General features: G+C 38.4%; 3 protein-coding genes across 3 annotated transcripts; 2 read left to right on the top strand and 1 right to left on the bottom strand.

The window, feature by feature from the left end:
- The first annotated feature begins 6,179 nt into the window (after positions 1–6,179).
- On the top strand, positions 6,180–7,990 carry LOC18104683 (uncharacterized). The gene has a single exon (XM_024583530.2). It carries the CDS (start codon positions 6,379–6,381, stop codon positions 7,828–7,830), a length of 1,452 nt encoding a protein of 483 aa, XP_024439298.2. The 5' UTR covers positions 6,180–6,378; the 3' UTR covers positions 7,831–7,990.
- Positions 7,991–8,922: 932 nt separating this feature from the next.
- Positions 8,923–12,083, top strand: LOC7497424 (cation/H(+) antiporter 15). The gene is made up of 3 exons (XM_002319922.4): positions 8,923–9,546; positions 9,680–10,666; positions 10,784–12,083. Exons 1-3 carry the CDS (start codon positions 9,337–9,339, stop codon positions 11,999–12,001), a joined length of 2,415 nt encoding a protein of 804 aa, XP_002319958.4. The 5' UTR covers positions 8,923–9,336; the 3' UTR covers positions 12,002–12,083.
- A 3,993-nt stretch (positions 12,084–16,076) lies between these two features.
- LOC7464717 (uncharacterized) lies at positions 16,077–16,911 on the bottom strand. Its single transcript, XM_002319366.4, has one exon. The coding sequence runs from the start codon at positions 16,768–16,770 to the stop codon at positions 16,300–16,302; it is 471 nt and encodes a 156-aa protein (XP_002319402.1). The 5' UTR covers positions 16,771–16,911; the 3' UTR covers positions 16,077–16,299.
- Between the last annotated feature and the right edge of the window lie 911 nt (positions 16,912–17,822).

The following is a 17,822-nucleotide window of genomic DNA, read 5'->3' as shown; positions in this document are numbered from 1 at the left end:
ATTGTTGCCATTATGTGCAGCAATCATAGAGCATTTACAGCCTATCTTCTAGAAGAGGATGGCTGCCATTGCCATTGTCAAAGAGGGCTGCTAGGTGCAGCCACCTTTGTTGAAGAAGAGCTGGAGTTGGCAGCCACCTTTGTTGAAGAAGAGCTGGAATTGGCAGCCACCATTGTTGACAAAAGAGCTGGAGGAGCTGCCATGGATGCCTATAAATAGAGGCATACGGTTGAGAGCAAAAGGAGAGAGAAAGTGAGAGTGTGTAGAGCCAAAGATGTGAGAAATGTAGGAGAGAGTGGGCTGCCAAGGCAGCCAGCAGTAGCTGCCATTGCAGCACTGAAAAGAGAGAAATAGAGTGAGGTTGAGAGTTGCCAAAGAGGGGATGATTCCTCCTCCTCTATTGTTGTAAATCTTGTTCGCTCCCTATATAATCAAATGGCTTCTCCCGTGGATGTAGGCGGTTTGCCGAACCACGTTAAATATTGTGTCAGTGTGCTTAGCCTCCAAAGAGCAAATATCAGAACATCACCGGTCGGAATTCCCTACAATTGGTATCAGAGCATATGGTTTGAAGTGGTGTTTGATTTTTGCTCAAAAATGAAAGTTGTCAAAATTGTGTTTTGACCATACCACCGTGTAGAGGAGGAAGAGACGAAGCCACTGATGAAAACGGCGTCAAAATCGGACGTCGGACATGGCCGCACTCTCCATCACTCTCCGGCAAGGCGTCTGCCTACGCGCGCAGACGCGCCTCACGCGTGCCACGCGTCTTCTTCGCCCGGATGGGCTGACCCGACCCGAATACCAGTTGACCCGACCCACATGGCTGACCCGGATATTAATGACGTCAGCATGACATAATTGTGATGTCAGCATGCACAGTAGGCATGCCAGGGATGACATCAGCTTGATGTAAGTGTGATGTCAGCATGCACAGTAGGCATGCCATGTCAGCAGCCACATCATCGACCAGTCAGCAGACACGTCAGCAAAGTGGGACCCACCTGCCACATCATCAGCCGCGAGCCGAGCCAAGTTGAGCCGAGTTGAGCCGAGCCGTTGTGAAGCCGAGCCGAGCCGCGAGCCGAGGGATAAGATTCTGTGCAGCAGAGTCTATGTGCAACCGGATCTGAGATTGAATCTGGGCCGTTCATCAGGCCAGAATTGTTTTGATCAAATCTTAGCCGTCTGAAATGCGATTTGGACGATTTCAGACTTGTTTCCAGCTAATTTGATCGTTCCGGATGCAATGGTACGGTCCGATCGTTGAGATTTGAGACCGAAAGTGGTGGTGGTGAATTAACAAAAGAGATTGCCCGATCAGGAGGCATCTAAAGGTCATCATGGTGGTCGATGGAGATGAAGAAGAACATGTCACACATGTTTACCCAATTACATGTGCTGAACTGCTAAATGGGGTGAAATTTTAATTGCCTTGAGCGAAGGCAAAATTGAGACACTCTGGACACCCGATCATGTGGACGATTTGAGGTAGAGAGTGGAAATTGATGAAGACCAATCTTGACGAATCTAAGAACTGGTAGTCTCGCCAGATGTTGAGAAATCAGGTATAAAACCTGGATACCCCAGATCACTTGTAAAGGAAAGCCGCAACAAAGCTAGCAAATGGTTGTATATACGAAAAGGCAGTACGGTGGATAGATACGTTCTAAGAAGTTCTGTCTAGGAGATTGGGTTTTAAGCGGGACCAGTGTGACCCCTCCAAATCTTTCCTGGGAACTTGCTTAGTTGAAGGATCATCCACACAGTACTATTTTTGTATATGTAACAGTTTGTAATGAAACTGTTGAAGACTAGCAAGATGACGGTATAAAGGAACAGTTGGGTTTCGTATGTTCAAGGATCTGATGGAGTGGTGATTTCTCCAAAGAAGTTAGATTCGATGACTGTAATTTCTCGAAGGGAGAATTGATGAAGACCCTGATAATGGAAGAGAAATACACAAGGAGATAAAGATTGGCACCCTATTTTGACTTGGTTAAATGTTGTGACAGGATGAGCTGCTGTCAAACATAAAAGCAAAGAATAGGGAGAAATCTGGAGAACCGAAATTGCACGAGAGCACACGGAGAATGTACAGAAGTACCCGAAGGATCCAACGAGGTACTGTAATGAGACAACAGATGCAAGGAGAAGAAGAGTTCCCAGATGAAGCTCAGAGCAGAGACTGTGTGAAAAGTTGTACAACAGGAAGTCTCTTGTGCTCTTGATAAAGGCAACAAGCGAGGACCTTTCCAATGCATGCAAGGATGGAAAGATGAGTTGTTGCAGAAGCACCTAATTAAGGGGGTGCGACCGCCGATGAAAGGCGAAGACACCAAAGAGAGTTGGTGTGGGTGGAGCTATCAAGCAGAAAGGCATAGAAGTTCCAAACATAGAAAATGAGATGGAGGATTGCGAAGAGTGCACCGCAACTCTCTCTTTCTATGTGATCAGTGGCAGTGATCTCTCCCAAGTCCACATGGTGGTAGAGAATCTTGGAGTCACTAGAGACATCCCCGATGAAGGAGGATGTGACCGCTTCATGACGGACGGAGACATCTCAGGCAGAAGGTGTGTGGGCCATGAAACGAGCATAAGTACAAACCGCCGCATGACGACAAGCGGAGACACCTCGGATGGAAGGTGTGAGGACCATGATATGAGTCCAAGATCAGACCGTCTCATGACGACAGACGGAGACACCTCGGATGGAAGGTGTGAGGACCATGATATGAGTCCAATTTCGGACCGCCCCATGACAACGGGCGAAGACACCTCAGGAGAAGGTGTGAGGGCCATGATAGGAGCCCAATTTCAGAACGCCCCAGAGCCAATGTGATGGCTGGATATAAGTGGACAAGTGTATAGCCAATGAAGAGGCTATGATGAGTATGAAGACAAATGCAAGATTGACTTTCATGGATATTGCCCCCATGCTAAAGATCAATGAGCTAGAAGACATTTGCCTTGGACAATAAATGGATGGCTTGTGGAGCATTAAGACGCGACTGCTATGAAGGAGTAGAGGGCATGCGCAGGTTCCGGGAACAAGTTGACTCTTGTCAAGGTGGTGAGCTCAGTAATGACATTGTAATACTCAGAGTATGAAGATAGAGATTGATCAACCTTTAATGGGCTGTCCCCATGGTTAAAAGGGAGAGCCACCTGGACTCTTGAGACTAAGAGCGGGAGACTCACGGAGAAGTAAGGCGTGGTTCCTAGGGAGGAACAGAGGGCAGACGCAACTCCGGGATGAGTAGACTCTTGGAAGAGTGGTGAGCTCGTGATCACATTAAAATACTCAATGACTGTCGCACTTGGGAATATCCGTTTGAGGGGGTGTTGTAAGCCTTGATGTAAGGCTTGATAAATCATTCCGGGCCAAGCATGGTTGATATGCTTGAAGGGGGATGTTGTTCCAGAGACAAGCGTTAAACACTCTTCAGATGAGATATGACAAACCATCTGGTTGAAGTGATCCTTTGGAGTGAGCAAAGGGGTGCTTGGATGACTCTGGTGATTGAAAGGTTTGGCAAGTACCTAGAAACTTGGCCAAAGACGCTCTCGGAATGGTAAGCTTGGAAGAGCTGCAGAATGCAAGCATGTGCTGAAGAAGCAAGAGGACAATTGCCCACATGAATGGCAAAGGGGGTGATTGTTAGGATTGTTGCCATTATGTGCAGCAATCATAGAGCATTTACAGCCTATCTTCTAGAAGAGGATGGCTGCCATTGCCATTGTCAAAGAGGGCTGCTAGGTGCAGCCACCTTTGTTGAAGAAGAGCTGGAGTTGGCAGCCACCTTTGTTGAAGAAGAGCTGGAATTGGCAGCCACCATTGTTGACAAAAGAGCTGGAGGAGCTGCCATGGATGCCTATAAATAGAGGCATACGGTTGAGAGCAAAAGGAGAGAGAAAGTGAGAGTGTGTAGAGCCAAAGATGTGAGAAATGTAGGAGAGAGTGGGCTGCCAAGGCAGCCAGCAGTAGCTGCCATTGCAGCACTGAAAAGAGAGAAATAGAGTGAGGTTGAGAGTTGCCAAAGAGGGGATGATTCCTCCTCCTCTATTGTTGTAAATCTTGTTCGCTCCCTATATAATCAAATGGCTTCTCCCGTGGATGTAGGCGGTTTGCCGAACCACGTTAAATATTGTGTCAGTGTGCTTAGCCTCCAAAGAGCAAATATCAGAACATCACCGGTCGGAATTCCCTACACCATCAATATTATTATATGTGTAATAATATCGGTAGCTACCATCCAACCATTGTAATGGCAACACACAATGGGGCGGGCACTCGCTTGCTTCTTGTGAGAGAATTGCTAATAATTTATTGGTTTTGATCTTTCATGGGAAAATTGATAGAGATTCGATCATAAAGGGCTTTGGATGTGGTTGCTTGTTCGAGTTCTTGTTCCCGTTGATTTGAAATAAAATTACATTCAATATCGGGGGAAAGCATAATGTTTTTTAATAGAGATAAAAGACATGATTTTTTTTAGATTAATATGGGTGTTCGGGCCAGCTTGCGCGCACCTCGACTAACCCCACGGGTCCTGAAGTTAACGACCATGTAAGTCTCCAGTGGCCGTGAGATTTGTGAGACTCGAACTGGTGACATCTGAAAAGTAAACTCAGGATCTGACCAATTGAGTTACACCTCCTAGAGTTAAAATTACATGATATAATTCATGGGGTAGTGAGGATGTTATCATTATAAGAATTATTAAAACAGGCTTCAAAATAAACCAAATTAAGAAAATATTATTTTTGAAAGGGCTGGGGATAAATTCATTAATATCATAAAAAAATATATTAAAAGTTTAAAAGACAAAATCATGATATTTAACAGCCTTGAGGGTGCCATGGCCATGCATATCCCCCGTGCTGATGTGGAAATATATATATATATATATATATATATATATATATATATATAATTCGATTCTCCAAAGCAATATTCATTACATAATTGCATAGCTAAAGTTGACTAAAAACTTCACTATTGTTTTTTTTTAATTCATTTATAGCTTATAGTCAATTTTAAGCCAAGATTTATCACGAAAGGCCGTAACGTGCACCGTCACTTATGGTTTCCAAGTCTCGAGTATTTTCAAGTTGTGTTTTCGTACATGGCAAGAGCCAGGTTCTCAGTCCATGACATGCCTGTTCACAGGAAAAATAGACTCACACTAGACTTGGATTGCGCCCACTTCTAGCCAGTGTTTTCAGACTTGACGTTGAAGAAGACTCGGTTCACCGATCGGGAGGTCGATGCAAAAAAAATCAAAATTATTTAAAAAAAATCAAAACAATACAGTTTTAATTTATTAACTCTTTAAAAATCATGATTGACGGTCCTTATGATTACTCTTTTATGTAATAAATCATGATCTTAAATCATTAGAGTTTGGAGCTTTCCATGATTGACGGTCCTTGTGATTCGCTTCACCATAATTTGGGATTGAAAACCTAATTAAATTCATTATTTTTTTAAGGAATTATTCAGTAATTTTAAGCCATGTTCCTCTTGCTGTGGTATATATATAAATAATTATTAGATAATATCCATAAATTGCATTTTTTTTATTGGATTCGAGGAAATCCCACCCCTGAAAAGCGTATTTTGTAGATCCAGGTGAGCGAGTAAAACCCCGACTATCCCTGCTCATACAAAATAATATCTATAAATTGCTTCTCCCACAATCACACATAATAAAATCGTAATCTACTTAGATAAGATCACCAAAATAGCTTTTTTTTGGGGTAAGAATATCTTTGAATTATTTTACATATCAATTATTTATTAAAAAATTATTTCTAAAAATATAAATTATATATCAAATTTTATTCATAATGAATATCTTATAATATAAAAAAAAAATTAGTGAATGCATCATTATAAAATCAAATATGGTTGATCTATGGTTCCAAGAAATATTAATCTATTTACACTCTTCAGAATGCTCTTCGATCTCAGAAATTAAAGCACAAGCAAAGCTAATCATGAGTCCTAAGACCCATCATAAAATAAAAATGATCGTTTGGCTAATTATTGTGTGAGTGCGTGCTAATAGTAAGAGACCCATCATAAATTAATCATGACCGTTTGATTAATAGGCCCGAATAAATTTAGCCAGGTCCGCTAACAATTACCAAACTAAACCAAGCCCAACCCAGCCCAGCCCATAAAAATCAAACTAACCACATTTCCCGCAAACTACCATAACGGTCACGCCACATCGTAACAGAATTTACCACTCACACAATGCCACCTGTTCACTGACCCCACTTAAACCATAATGCTCCCATTTTACCCTCCAACCCCTCTCATATTTTCAAACTCCACCATCCCTCCACCCCCAAAATCTCTCTGATGTAATGGAGCTCTCAAAAAACCTCTTAATAAAATCCACTCTCGCACGTCTCCTCTCATTTATCGTTTTATTCTTCGCCGTCCGTTTCGCATACTTCATAGCAGTCAAAGGCCGATCCTGCGTCTCTAATGACTTCTGCTTCTTTCCTCCACAAAACCTCGACTTCACCATCCACTACCACTCCGCCGCCACCTACCGTTGCACCGTCGATCATTACCTCTCCGTCTTCCAGGACCTCATCGCCGATGGCTTCCTCTCGCCTATCTCAAAATCTCTCTGCATCGAAACACTAACTGGAGAAGAAATCATAGCTCTGAAAGAAATCGGCGTTATTGATTCAACCGGAATCTCAAAGAAATCAAAGAAAATAAAGAAATCATCTCCACCGCTGATTCTATCGAACTATCCTCTATCGTTTCATGACAACACTTTCGATTTCCAGTTCACTAACAACCTCGACTGGTCAGGTCAGCCCGACGAATTCGGGTCAGAGCTTTGTCGAACTTTAAAACCGGGCGGGTTCTTAGTGATCCATACAAAATCGAGAGATTTATATAGCTTACGATCTTTACTTGATTTGTTTAATTGCTGTAGATTAATCAAATCGCGTGAAATCAACGGTGTAGATTCAATGTCGATGATGATAATTAGAGAGGTTGTGTTAATGAAAGTAAGAGATTTTTTGTGGAGGGGCAACGTAGGTAGTAATTGCTCGGTTTCGAGGCTAAAACGGGAACTAGCAAAAAATGCCGAGGCTTTGATCGCTAAAGAACCATTGAAGCCATGGATTACATTGAAGAGAAATTTGAAGAACGTTAAGTACTTAAGTGATAGTGTTGATATTAGTTTTAAGAGAAAATATGTTTATGTTGATGTTGGTGCTAGGAGTTATGGTTCAAGTATAGGCGGCTGGTTCCGAAAAAGTTATCCGAAACAGAATAAGAGTTTCGAAATTTATGCCATCGAAGCCGATAAGGTGTTTTTCGGGGAATATAGATCGAAAAAGGGTGTTCAGCTACTGCCTTATGCGGCGTGGGTGAGGAATGAGACCTTGTTTTTTGGGATCAGCAGGTTTGTTAATAGGAAAATTGTGGAGAAAGGCAGGGGGATGGGGAGGATTCAACCGGTGGTGCAATCGTCGATGAGTTATAAGGCAGATTTGGATACGATTGAAGGGTTTGATTTTGCAGAATGGTTGAAAAATGTGGTGGTGGAGAGGGATTTTGTGGTGGTGAAATTGGATGTTGAAGGGACTGAGTTTCATTTGATTCCGAGGTTGGTTGAGACAGGTGCGATTTGTTTGATTGATGAGTTGTTTCTGGAGTGTCATTATAATCGGTGGCAGAGGTGTTGTCCGGGGCAACGGGGTGTTAAGTATCAGAAGACTTATGATCAATGCTTGCAGCTTCTTAATTCTCTCAGAAAGATTGGAGTTCTTGTGCATCAGTGGTGGTGACTGGTAATAGTGTATGCATTTTCTTTTTTGTTCTGATAGGTTGTTCTTAGTTTTTTTGCAGTGAAGAAATTGTAGATTCTTGTGTTTTTGTCTGGTTTCTTATATTCTTGAATTGTTACTCAACTAGAAGTTCCGTATATCAGAAACTTTGTTTGAGAGAGGCTATCAGTTCATTCTGCTTCTTCTTCATATTTTCTATAACTAAAAGCCTCTCAGGCCTCTTCTCTTTCCAGTAAGAACAATATCACAGGAAAAAATTCGTCTATGCAGCTTCAGAACCCTGCAACAGTATTGAATTATTGATGTTGTTTGTCAGGTTGTAGGCATGACTAACTCAAAAGGCCTCTGGTTTGGTTATGACCCTTTAAAGTACACTCTGCCTCTCTTGCTGTTACAGCTTTCTCTTATTTCTATCCTCACGCGTTCCATTTACATCTTTCTCAAGCTCCTTGGCCAACCTTCTGTTGTTTCTCATGTACCTGTAAGTTCATCTCTCTACTTGTTCTCTCCCCATGCAAATCGTTTCTAAATGCATCACTCTGATGTGAGAGGTTTTCATCTTGGGCACAACTTGACATTTACAGACAAAATCTTCCCACCAGAAGGAAGAACTGCATACCTTGTCAGTGTTTGGTTTGATGCTACGTATTTATCTTCCAGATTGGGGTGAAGATAGATCCTTCCATCATTTTGAAATCACGTGAAGTTGTGCTAGCTATAGGAATGTTAGGCTTCTGCATTCCTTTTGGATTGGCATCATATGTCAGATTAGTCCTGTGCCATTCTCTCTCACCGGACGATACTAGCTACGTACCACAATTCTAAAAATGGAAAAGGAACCGGTAAGAATGCCTAGAATGTAGCGTATATGTGCACTTTAGGTTGGTAAAAACCACATATTAAACCTGATCTCTTGTACACCTGTTGGATCGAAAACTCGGTCAACCTCTTAATAGGATCCTGTAATTATTTGATAAGCTACAAGAAATTAATTAGCAGTTACCACCAATGTATTGCATCTTACAGAGTGAAGATTTTGCTTAATATTTATTTTAGGAAACTAGAGAAATGAAGTATAATCCTTTTCCAATATTAAACAATCTTGTAGATGAACTAGCCTGATTTTTAATTGAAAGAATTTCTCTCATTTGATTTATCTGTGGTTTATAATTCATATGCGGTAAATCACATGCTGTCCTGTCATAAAACGCAAACATTAAATCCACAAAAAATCTTTCTGTACCACATTTTTTGTAGCTGACAAGTAGGGCAGATAATAGAGGATGAGATTTTTCCTCCTCTAGTAGTAAACAATTTTCGACCCAGAAGAAGTAGGTCAACTGACTCCTGATGGCTAGTGGTATCAGGGCCTCAGGAAAAAAAAAGAAGCATTAGCACACCCGCACAATCCTCCTGTCCCTTGAAGTCCTTCACGCCCTTTTATCTTCTTTATAGGCAAGGCTATCTAGAGACATCCAAGAGCTTGTTTTTATTGCATTATTAACAATGAATGCATCGAATCCAGACCTTCAGAATCTATGGGTGTGCCAAGGACGTGCTGGTATAATATCAAAAGGGTATTTTTATGGTCAGAATCCACTTTCCCATACAACTCCTGCTGTTTTGGCACAACTCAGCTTATCTTCATTATGTAGTGTCTTATTACAATACATCCTCACCCCACTTGGTGAAAGCGCTTTCGTTTCATTGCTGCTGGTAAAACTTTCTATTTCCCTGCAAAAAGAATGTAAAAATCTTGTTTTAGTAATCTGATCAATACAATTCATTCCTGACCGCAATGCGGTGATCTTCAGGTATATAACTCAGTTTATGTCTTGAATTTGGTCAGGTAGGGTTCATCCTGGGACCAACACTTTGGGGACGTAGTTCATTCTTGACATCAGTTTATTCAATGAAAAGTATCCAAACCAGCTCGACATTTGCTTTCTTTGGATGCATTTTTTATATATTTTTGATTGGAATAAAGATGGACCTGGGGATAGTGAAGAGAGCAGGAAGGAAACCTGTGGTCATAGGCTTCCTTACTTTCTTGTTTCCAGTAACGTTGAACCTGATTGTGGCTGGAATTCTTAGCGGAAAAAGGGAATTGGACCCGGTTCTACTTAAGTCTATTTGGCACGTTGCAATTTTTCAAGCTGTTACCTCCTTTCATGTCATTGTCTGCCTTTTGGCTGATCTGAAACTCGTTAACTCGGAGCTTGGCCAGTTAGCAATATCTTCATCAATGATCAGTGGCATGTGTAGTTGGGGCCTGGTTATTGTGATTTTATTTATAACAGAACTAAAACATGAGCCATTTTGGATTCTGCTGTGTCCTATATCGTTGATTGTACTCATATTCTATGTATTGAGGCCCCTTATGGTTAAGATGATTGCGAAAACCCCTGAAGGAAAACAGGTCAAAGAGGGATACGTGTTGTCTATCTTTATCATGGTATTAGGAACTGCATTTCTTAGTGAAGTTTTAGGGCACCATGTGGTATTTGGGGCTACCGCTTTGGGCATCGCAGTGCCTCATGGGCCACCATTAGGAACAGCATTAGAGAACAAGATTGAATCATTTGTTTCTTCGATCCTCCTGCCAAGCTATTTTGTGTTAAGTGTCTCACGCGTTGACCTCCTTTCGATACATTCTGAAACTGTGTTTGTTATCTGCGTGTTTGGTTTAACTAGCTTCATTGGGAAAGTTTTGGGTGGCATGTTGCCTGCACTCTTCTTCAAAGTGCCTCCTGTTGAGGCATTTTCACTAGGCCTTGTAATGAGTTGTCAAGGCATTTCTGACGTTCTGCTCGTACAGCATGGCCACCTCACCTTCGTAATGACCTTACCCTCTGTTTATCCTATTCTTGACATAAAAATTCCCTTACTTCTTATAGAATATTACTGCCTCATACTGTGCCGAAACTTACATGTTTTTGCTTGTCGCATGCAGCTTGTTGACCGTCAGATGTACAGTATGATGGTCATAAACATGCTTTTTGTGTCAGGAACCTTCACACCTGTAATCAAATTCCTTTACGATCCATCCAGACATTACAAAGCCAGCAATAAAAGAACAATCCATCATACTAGTCTCAATATGGAGTTTCGCATTCTGGCCGGCATATATCACCAAGATTCCACGCCTTGTATGATTAGACTTCTCGAGATTTCCAATCCAACAGCCAAGACTCCCATGTGCTGTTACGTAGTCCACCTGGTCCAGCTCGTTGGCAGTTTATCCCCACTCTTCATGTATCATGAGCCTGGAGCAACTGCAAAACTCCCCACTAAGGATTGCGGTCGAATCATAAATGCCTTCAGATTATACGAGCAAGAGAGCAATGGTAATGTTATTGTCAACTTATTCACATCCATATCGCCTTTTGCCTCTATACATGAGGAAGTTTGTAGGCTTGCCGTGGAGAAGAGAACATCCGTGGTGATTATCCCATTTCATATGCAATGGAGATTCCATGGCATAGAAGACATCACAGAAGCCAGGGCTGTTAACCGTCATATTCTTGCGAAGGCCCCATGCTCTGTAGGTATCTTGGTTGATCGGGGCACCTTAAGTGCCTCCAAACACCATTTTGTATACAAAATTGGAATCATTTTTGTTCATGGAAGAGATGATAGGGAAGCATTAGCATATGGTTTGAGAATGGCGAAGCACTCAAAAGTTTCTCTCACTGTGATCCATTTGATCGATCCAGCCGCGGGAGCCGTGCAGTCTCTTGATATGGATCTTGACGATGATATTATCACTGAGTTCAAAGCCGCATCCGCTGGAAAAAAGCCTCATTCCTACGTAACGGAATTCGTAAAGGACAGTGTAGAATTGATTACTGTGATCAGATCTGTTCAAAATTCCTATGATCTAATTTTGGTGGGGAGACACCATCGCAGCTTCTCACCAATATTTATGGGACTTACTGAATGGAATGAGTTTCCAGAGCTTGGATTCTTGGGAGACGTGCTAGCATCATCAGATTCCCAGTGCCAGGTTTCTGTGCTTGTGGTGCAACAACAAGTGTATAGAGCTGGAGACAGGATGAATAGTGCCAAAAACCTTTTGGAAGATTCAGCAGAAACTGTAGAAATAATTTTTGAGTCTACCCAAGGGTGGAAAGACGTAGATATTAGTAGACATAGGATGCAACCACGCTAGATATGTACTAAATATTTCTGTCTATGTAATGTAATACTATAGGAACTTTTTTATTTTGGAGAGAATATATATATTTGCTAAATATGGCCTAGGAATCTGAATCGGACTCATGTTAGGTTCCTTTAAGGAGCAACCACAAGCTCTAAAAATGAAAGAAGAACTGATAAGAAGGCCCAGAATACAGCATGGGTACTTTGGTTGCATAAAAAACATCATAATACTAACATTCTATAGTTGTTCTGATCTCTTCTATACCTGTCGAACGAAAGCTCCGGCGACAACCTAACAGGATTCTGTTATTGATTGATAAGATACAAGAAATTAACAGCTACCACCAATCTAGCATTATACAAAGTGAAGATTTGTTTAATCTTGTCATGGAACCAGGAAATGAACTTCAATGCTGACAACATAGCTAGGTAGCTGAGTTCCATACAGAGATGAGAAAAGGCTATCAGAATTGTAACATTCCTTTCCTTCTTTTCTTCTTAGCACGGGCCGTGGACCACTTCTAGATTGCAATTTGACATATTTGTTGATGAATCCATTGATCCTTGGACATGTCTAGGGTTCTTCTTTCACTTGTCAAATCAGTATCAAAACATCCGAGAGAAAAAACTAGCAGTTCTTTAGAATAATAAGATTTTGTTGTGATCTCTCCTGTATCTGTTAATTGAATTTGCAGCCATCAGGCCTACAACTCGTACTCTTTTCAGTGAACATATTTACTCATTAGAATCTCTTGTGTCTATATCTAGAGGCAGTTGATAAAATATGTAGTTCGTTCTTTGAAATTGATGAATTGAGAGATTCTGATCAGGATAGTTTTGAGCCTATATATCTTGTTAGGAATATGCCAAGCTATGCAATCGGTTCTTGCCACCACTTTGTAGGTGATGAAAGAAATTCAAGATGGCATGCACTCAGCCAAACTGCATGTCCTCTACGCAGTAAGCACAGCTTTTCTAGCTCCATCCTTCTTTTCTTTTCTTTAAGTTAATTACCATCTTGAAAGCTTAAAGGAAAATAGTAAATTAAATGATTCTAAAACAAAAGGACTCTAGGCGCGCCTACAAGTAATTTATTTCAGTGGACATGGTACAGGGAAGTTGATTTTGTTTATGAGGTGGAGGGTGTTGAATAACCATTTTAATTCAAAAACTTAAATAAATAATTTAGATTCTAATAATGATTTTACATTATATTTTAGTTAATACCTACATTATCTCAGATGAAAATCCTACTACTTCATCATTAAAACTTTAATATTTTGAATTACAGAAACACAAAATAGTGTTATATTACACGGGATGAGATTGTGACAGAATTAAGGTAATGAGATCTTCCTTTCAAAAAGGACTGGCTTTGGCCAACCTAAAAAACTTGTTTGCAGATACTTAATTTATACAAAAACTTTATCTTTCATACAAGTTATTGTAGGAGCTCTTCAAAAATCCAGGTTGCTCTGGTGATCCGATCAACCCAGGCCTGACCCAATCAAACATACATGACTTATGACTTGAGGTCAACCATCCGATCAAATTTTAAAACTATGGGATAAGTATCATGTAACTAATATACTATAGGTGTTCTGATTTCTTACATCCCTGCTTAACAAAAGTTTCGTCAGCCTTTCAACAGGATTCTGTTATAGTTTTGATATGATAAAGGAAATTAAGGAAGAAGGAAATGAACTTCAACAGAGGGTGGAAAAACATAGCTAGAGAGTATACATAAGAGGGAACATAACTAGATACTAAGTATTTCAGTCTATGTAATGTAAGGATATAGGAATTAGGAACATTTTAATTTTTAGAGAAATTCATGTTGTATATTTTCTTTTAAATATGGACTACGAATATTTCTGTAGCAAATTGATATTAGATTCTTTTATTTTTCTTTCAATTTGAGTTGTTCTTGATTGTTGCTACTTCATAATATACTTGAATATTTTTTAAATTTCATTCTGGTTCATTGTTTTAATTTCAAATACGATATTGAAATTAAAAAATTATTTTGATTTCTGAAGCTTCACTCTTATTCCTCCATTCTCATTTCTGACAACCAGTATACATCTTAGAGTTCGATTTATGCCCAAACCTAGGATGTTTTTGAAAAGAACCCTTGATTTATGAAAGACTTGAGATTAATTTAAATGATTAATTAAATTGGGTAGCTTTGCTTAATTTTTTACTTTGAGGACTTAACTGAAAACAAGTTTTGATAGAACCGAGCAACTAGAGTACTGTTGATAATAAAAGAATCAATGTGTTGAACGAAAATCAATGCAGGCTTGTGCCCTAAACATAAAATATTGTGTTCTGGAGTTTAAGAAAGGGATGTGCAGGTTTTGTCTAATAATATTTATGGAGAGTGGGAAGAGGGAATCCATGTGAGGACTGAGACGTAACATTTTAGGGGATTTGCCAGCTTGTTTTGCCTTTATTTTTATGTGGCTTGGAGTTGTCACCCTTTGAGGAGTGCTTGCTTTTTGGTTCATGTACAAGAAACTTATTGATTAATAATACTAGACTTGGAGCTTTTGTTCTCCATTTATCATAGTTATAAACTTGGATTGGTTGGTGAATAGGTCTGGAACTTGATTGATTTGAAGTTTGTGCCGGTTGAAGTTGAAGAAAATATAAAAATATTTAATTGACTTAATTTAAAAATCATGTTAATTTAGTTATCCGAATCTGATTTGTTAAAATTTATCTCTTAATTTGTTAAATTTTTTTTAAAGAAAAATTTTAAAGGTACCCTTTCAATTCATGACTCGAGATTTATCTCGAGTTAAATTTTACAAGTATAATCCATCTAAAAGATCTAATAGTGTTTTCTTTTCTTTGTTAATTTTTAATAAAAAAAAAATGATCAAATTCTTTTTTAATATGAGCAATCATTCAAATCTTGATGTAGGACTATAAGTTATCTCTTCCTAGGTATAGTTCAATAATTAGAATAGAAGGGCATCATATTTTTTTTTTTTAGAATAAGATAGAAATATATATTCATAGAGTAGTAAATTTGCCATCTCCTTGACAACTGTAAGACCTAGTAATTAATGAGTAATCATTATCCTTGAGATGCAATCTATCGGCTTTAACATTTATATTTAGAAATTGTTAAATATTCCCTCTATTGGTTGGCTGTAAATGTCTTACCTTAGCTAATCATACTTTATACAAATTATGGTCTCCACTACCGTGTGCATCGATGATGCTAAGTAAAATTTATGTGCCAAATTCAAATAATCACAACTGGTCTCCACTCCAAGTACTGGCATATATGCCTTTTATTTTTTCAATTCAAATCCTCCATGATAATTAAATGCTTTATTATATAGTTGTACAATTAATAATAAAGTCAATACATACAAGAGGACAAAAACTAATGTGGAACTAATCAACAATATTCATGTGTTAATCATTGAAGTAGTTGTAACCTTTCATGTTAATCATTGAGGAAGGAGTCATCATAACCTAAAACATGTTGACATTAAATCAAAACCTAAGTTATATTAATTAAACAAGATTAATATGAATAATCAAGGGTGTTCCTGGAACATTAAATCAAAACCTAAGTTATATTAATTAAACAAGATTAATATGAATAATCAAGGGTGTTCCTGGATGTATAATTAAGTTATAAGAAAAGGGAATCATTTCATGGCGAGCATATAGTAATTAATAATAACATTATGGAGTAAATCTAAATTATAGCTATAATTCCTTGAGAAATCAAATCGAGCAATGGATTTTAATTAACTCCCATCATGAGATTCCATTGCTCTCCCATCAATGGATAATTAATTTGAATCATTTCCCTTGTGTTTAATTAGCTTCTTCATTTCAAACTCAAAATTAAGGGACCATGAAACAATTTTCTCTTAGAAAGAATTTACAAATAATTAACCCACCAAATTATTTCAGATTATAAATCCAAAAGGCATTGAATATTTAAGAAACATGTATTTACCTAGAACTTGTGGATGTAATTACGAAATATTCCATCAACACAAACTTCTCTCTCTCTCTCTCTCTTCATCAAATATATAATAATTTACTTAAAGGTCGAAGAAAATGGATCACGATCCGATGAATATTGAAAATCTCAATCTGCCACTATTATAGGCAGAGTGAAAAAAGAAAATTAAAATATAAAATTTATACAAGAAAAGAAAAGAAGAAAACCAGTATAACCCCACGTACATTGAAAAAAAAACGTCCCAGTTGCAAATAATTGTACCCCTTTATCTACTCTGGAGAACGTCAAAATCCGGCACCGGAAAAAACTTCTTAGTCCTCGGAGATGCTTTGTAAATGAGGCCGCCATACTCCGACACGACCGGTCCGTCGATCACGACGAGAGGATTTCTTTTCGGAGACTATATCGGTTAAGTAACGATCACAATCTCGTGCATCTTTATTGTTACAGTATCTTTTGCTCTTCTTTGACGAGGATTTCATCTGGTGGCCACAATTATTACCACTTTTTTTCTTGTCACCAGGCAATGAAGAAGATGGGATCAAGAAATATATGCTGCCTCTTTTGAGCTCGGATTCCGGCGAAAGAATCAAGATTTTACGGACAACACCTTGAGAAGAAGGTTTGCTAAGAACATGATTAGGGTTTGCTTTAAGGACCTCAGCAGCTGTGATTGGACCTGTTATTTCTTCCACGTAGCCATTCAAATGAACTATACGGATCAAGTCTAGGGCACCACAAGGAAGAACACAAGCCAAACAACACCTTAAACTATTGCCCATTTCTATGGAAATCAAAGAGCTCTCTCTCTCTCTCTCTCTCTCTCTCTCTCTCTCTCTTCCTTTGTGCAGGTGTGGAGTTTGGAACTCTTTATTGTGACTCTACTTTTTTTCTTCTTTCCTTGGTAAGAATGTGACCAAGGGAGGACAAGGTTTTATAGGAACAACCGTACTCATAGGAACAAAGTAGAATGTGAATTATTTTATTTTGGATTGAAAATGACGAAAGTGACCTAAAAAGAGTGATGATCTTTAATATTTAATCTATATGGTTCGTCAATTAATTTAGAGTTCCAATGGTCAAATCCTTTCTTCTATACGTTAATTAATCATGTGATTAACTTATAAGCTGACTTGTAATCTTTAGGCTTGAGGATTACTTAAGCTTCATTAATTACTCTTTAATCACAGTATCTTTAAGCCAATTTTTACTAGATCATTTCTCTTGCTTCCAAAGGATTGACTTTCATGGTAATTAAGGAGAAGATTTATTTAATTCGAAGGTTTAAGATTCGAGTCATATTACTGATGATAATATAAGCTTTGCAAAAAAAAAAAAAAACTATAAGCTTTGTCCATAATATAGACGCAATGAAAATCTAGTACTAGAAAATTAGAGAATGCATCAATATTTAGAGAAAATTTTGTTATTATTAGAAATTAATTATTTATGAAATACTGTTATTGAGAAGTTAAACACCGGCTTTTGTATTCCATCAGTGATTTCTAATATTAAAGAAATAATCGACGAAATATTTTGTTATAAATTCTAGTTGGAAAATATTGAAAAAAAATTCAAACAAAGGTCAATTTTTTTTTCATCGGAGTTTCCATTATCTTTTTTTAATTTTTTGATAGTAACCTCTCTAAATATGTGTTAAATATGTGTGGATATAGTGTATAATTTTTTATTATTATTATATGCATATAATCAATCTATAGATCCATTTTTCTAACAAATATAAATGATCTCATTATTTTTTAAAATAAACTACTTATATTCAAACTAGTGTAATATTCAAGTAATTTATCTATCATCTATATATTATTTTAGA

The sequence above is a fragment of the Populus trichocarpa genome, chromosome 13, assembly GCF_000002775.5.
Source record: "Populus trichocarpa isolate Nisqually-1 chromosome 13, P.trichocarpa_v4.1, whole genome shotgun sequence".
Classification (NCBI taxonomy): domain Eukaryota; kingdom Viridiplantae; phylum Streptophyta; class Magnoliopsida; order Malpighiales; family Salicaceae; genus Populus; species Populus trichocarpa.
The sequence above is the reverse complement of the archived record's forward strand: the minus strand, read 5'-3'. Positions and strand labels throughout refer to the sequence as shown.

What these genes read in the sequence shown, in the direction of transcription:
- LOC18104683 (XM_024583530.2), top strand. Translation starts at nt 6,379, where the DNA reads ATGGAGCTCTCAAAAAACCTCTTAATAAAATCCACTCTCGCACGTCTC.
- LOC7497424 (XM_002319922.4), top strand. Translation starts at nt 9,337, where the DNA reads ATGAATGCATCGAATCCAGACCTTCAGAATCTATGGGTGTGCCAAGGA. An exon ending in CTTTCGTTTCATTGCTGCTG is followed by an intron (nt 9,547 to 9,679) that starts GTAAAACTTTCT and finishes GAATTTGGTCAG; the next exon opens with GTAGGGTTCATCCTGGGACC. An exon ending in AGCATGGCCACCTCACCTTC is followed by an intron (nt 10,667 to 10,783) that starts GTAATGACCTTA and finishes TGTCGCATGCAG; the next exon opens with CTTGTTGACCGTCAGATGTA.
- LOC7464717 (XM_002319366.4), bottom strand. Translation starts at nt 16,770, where the DNA reads ATGGGCAATAGTTTAAGGTGTTGTTTGGCTTGTGTTCTTCCTTGTGGT.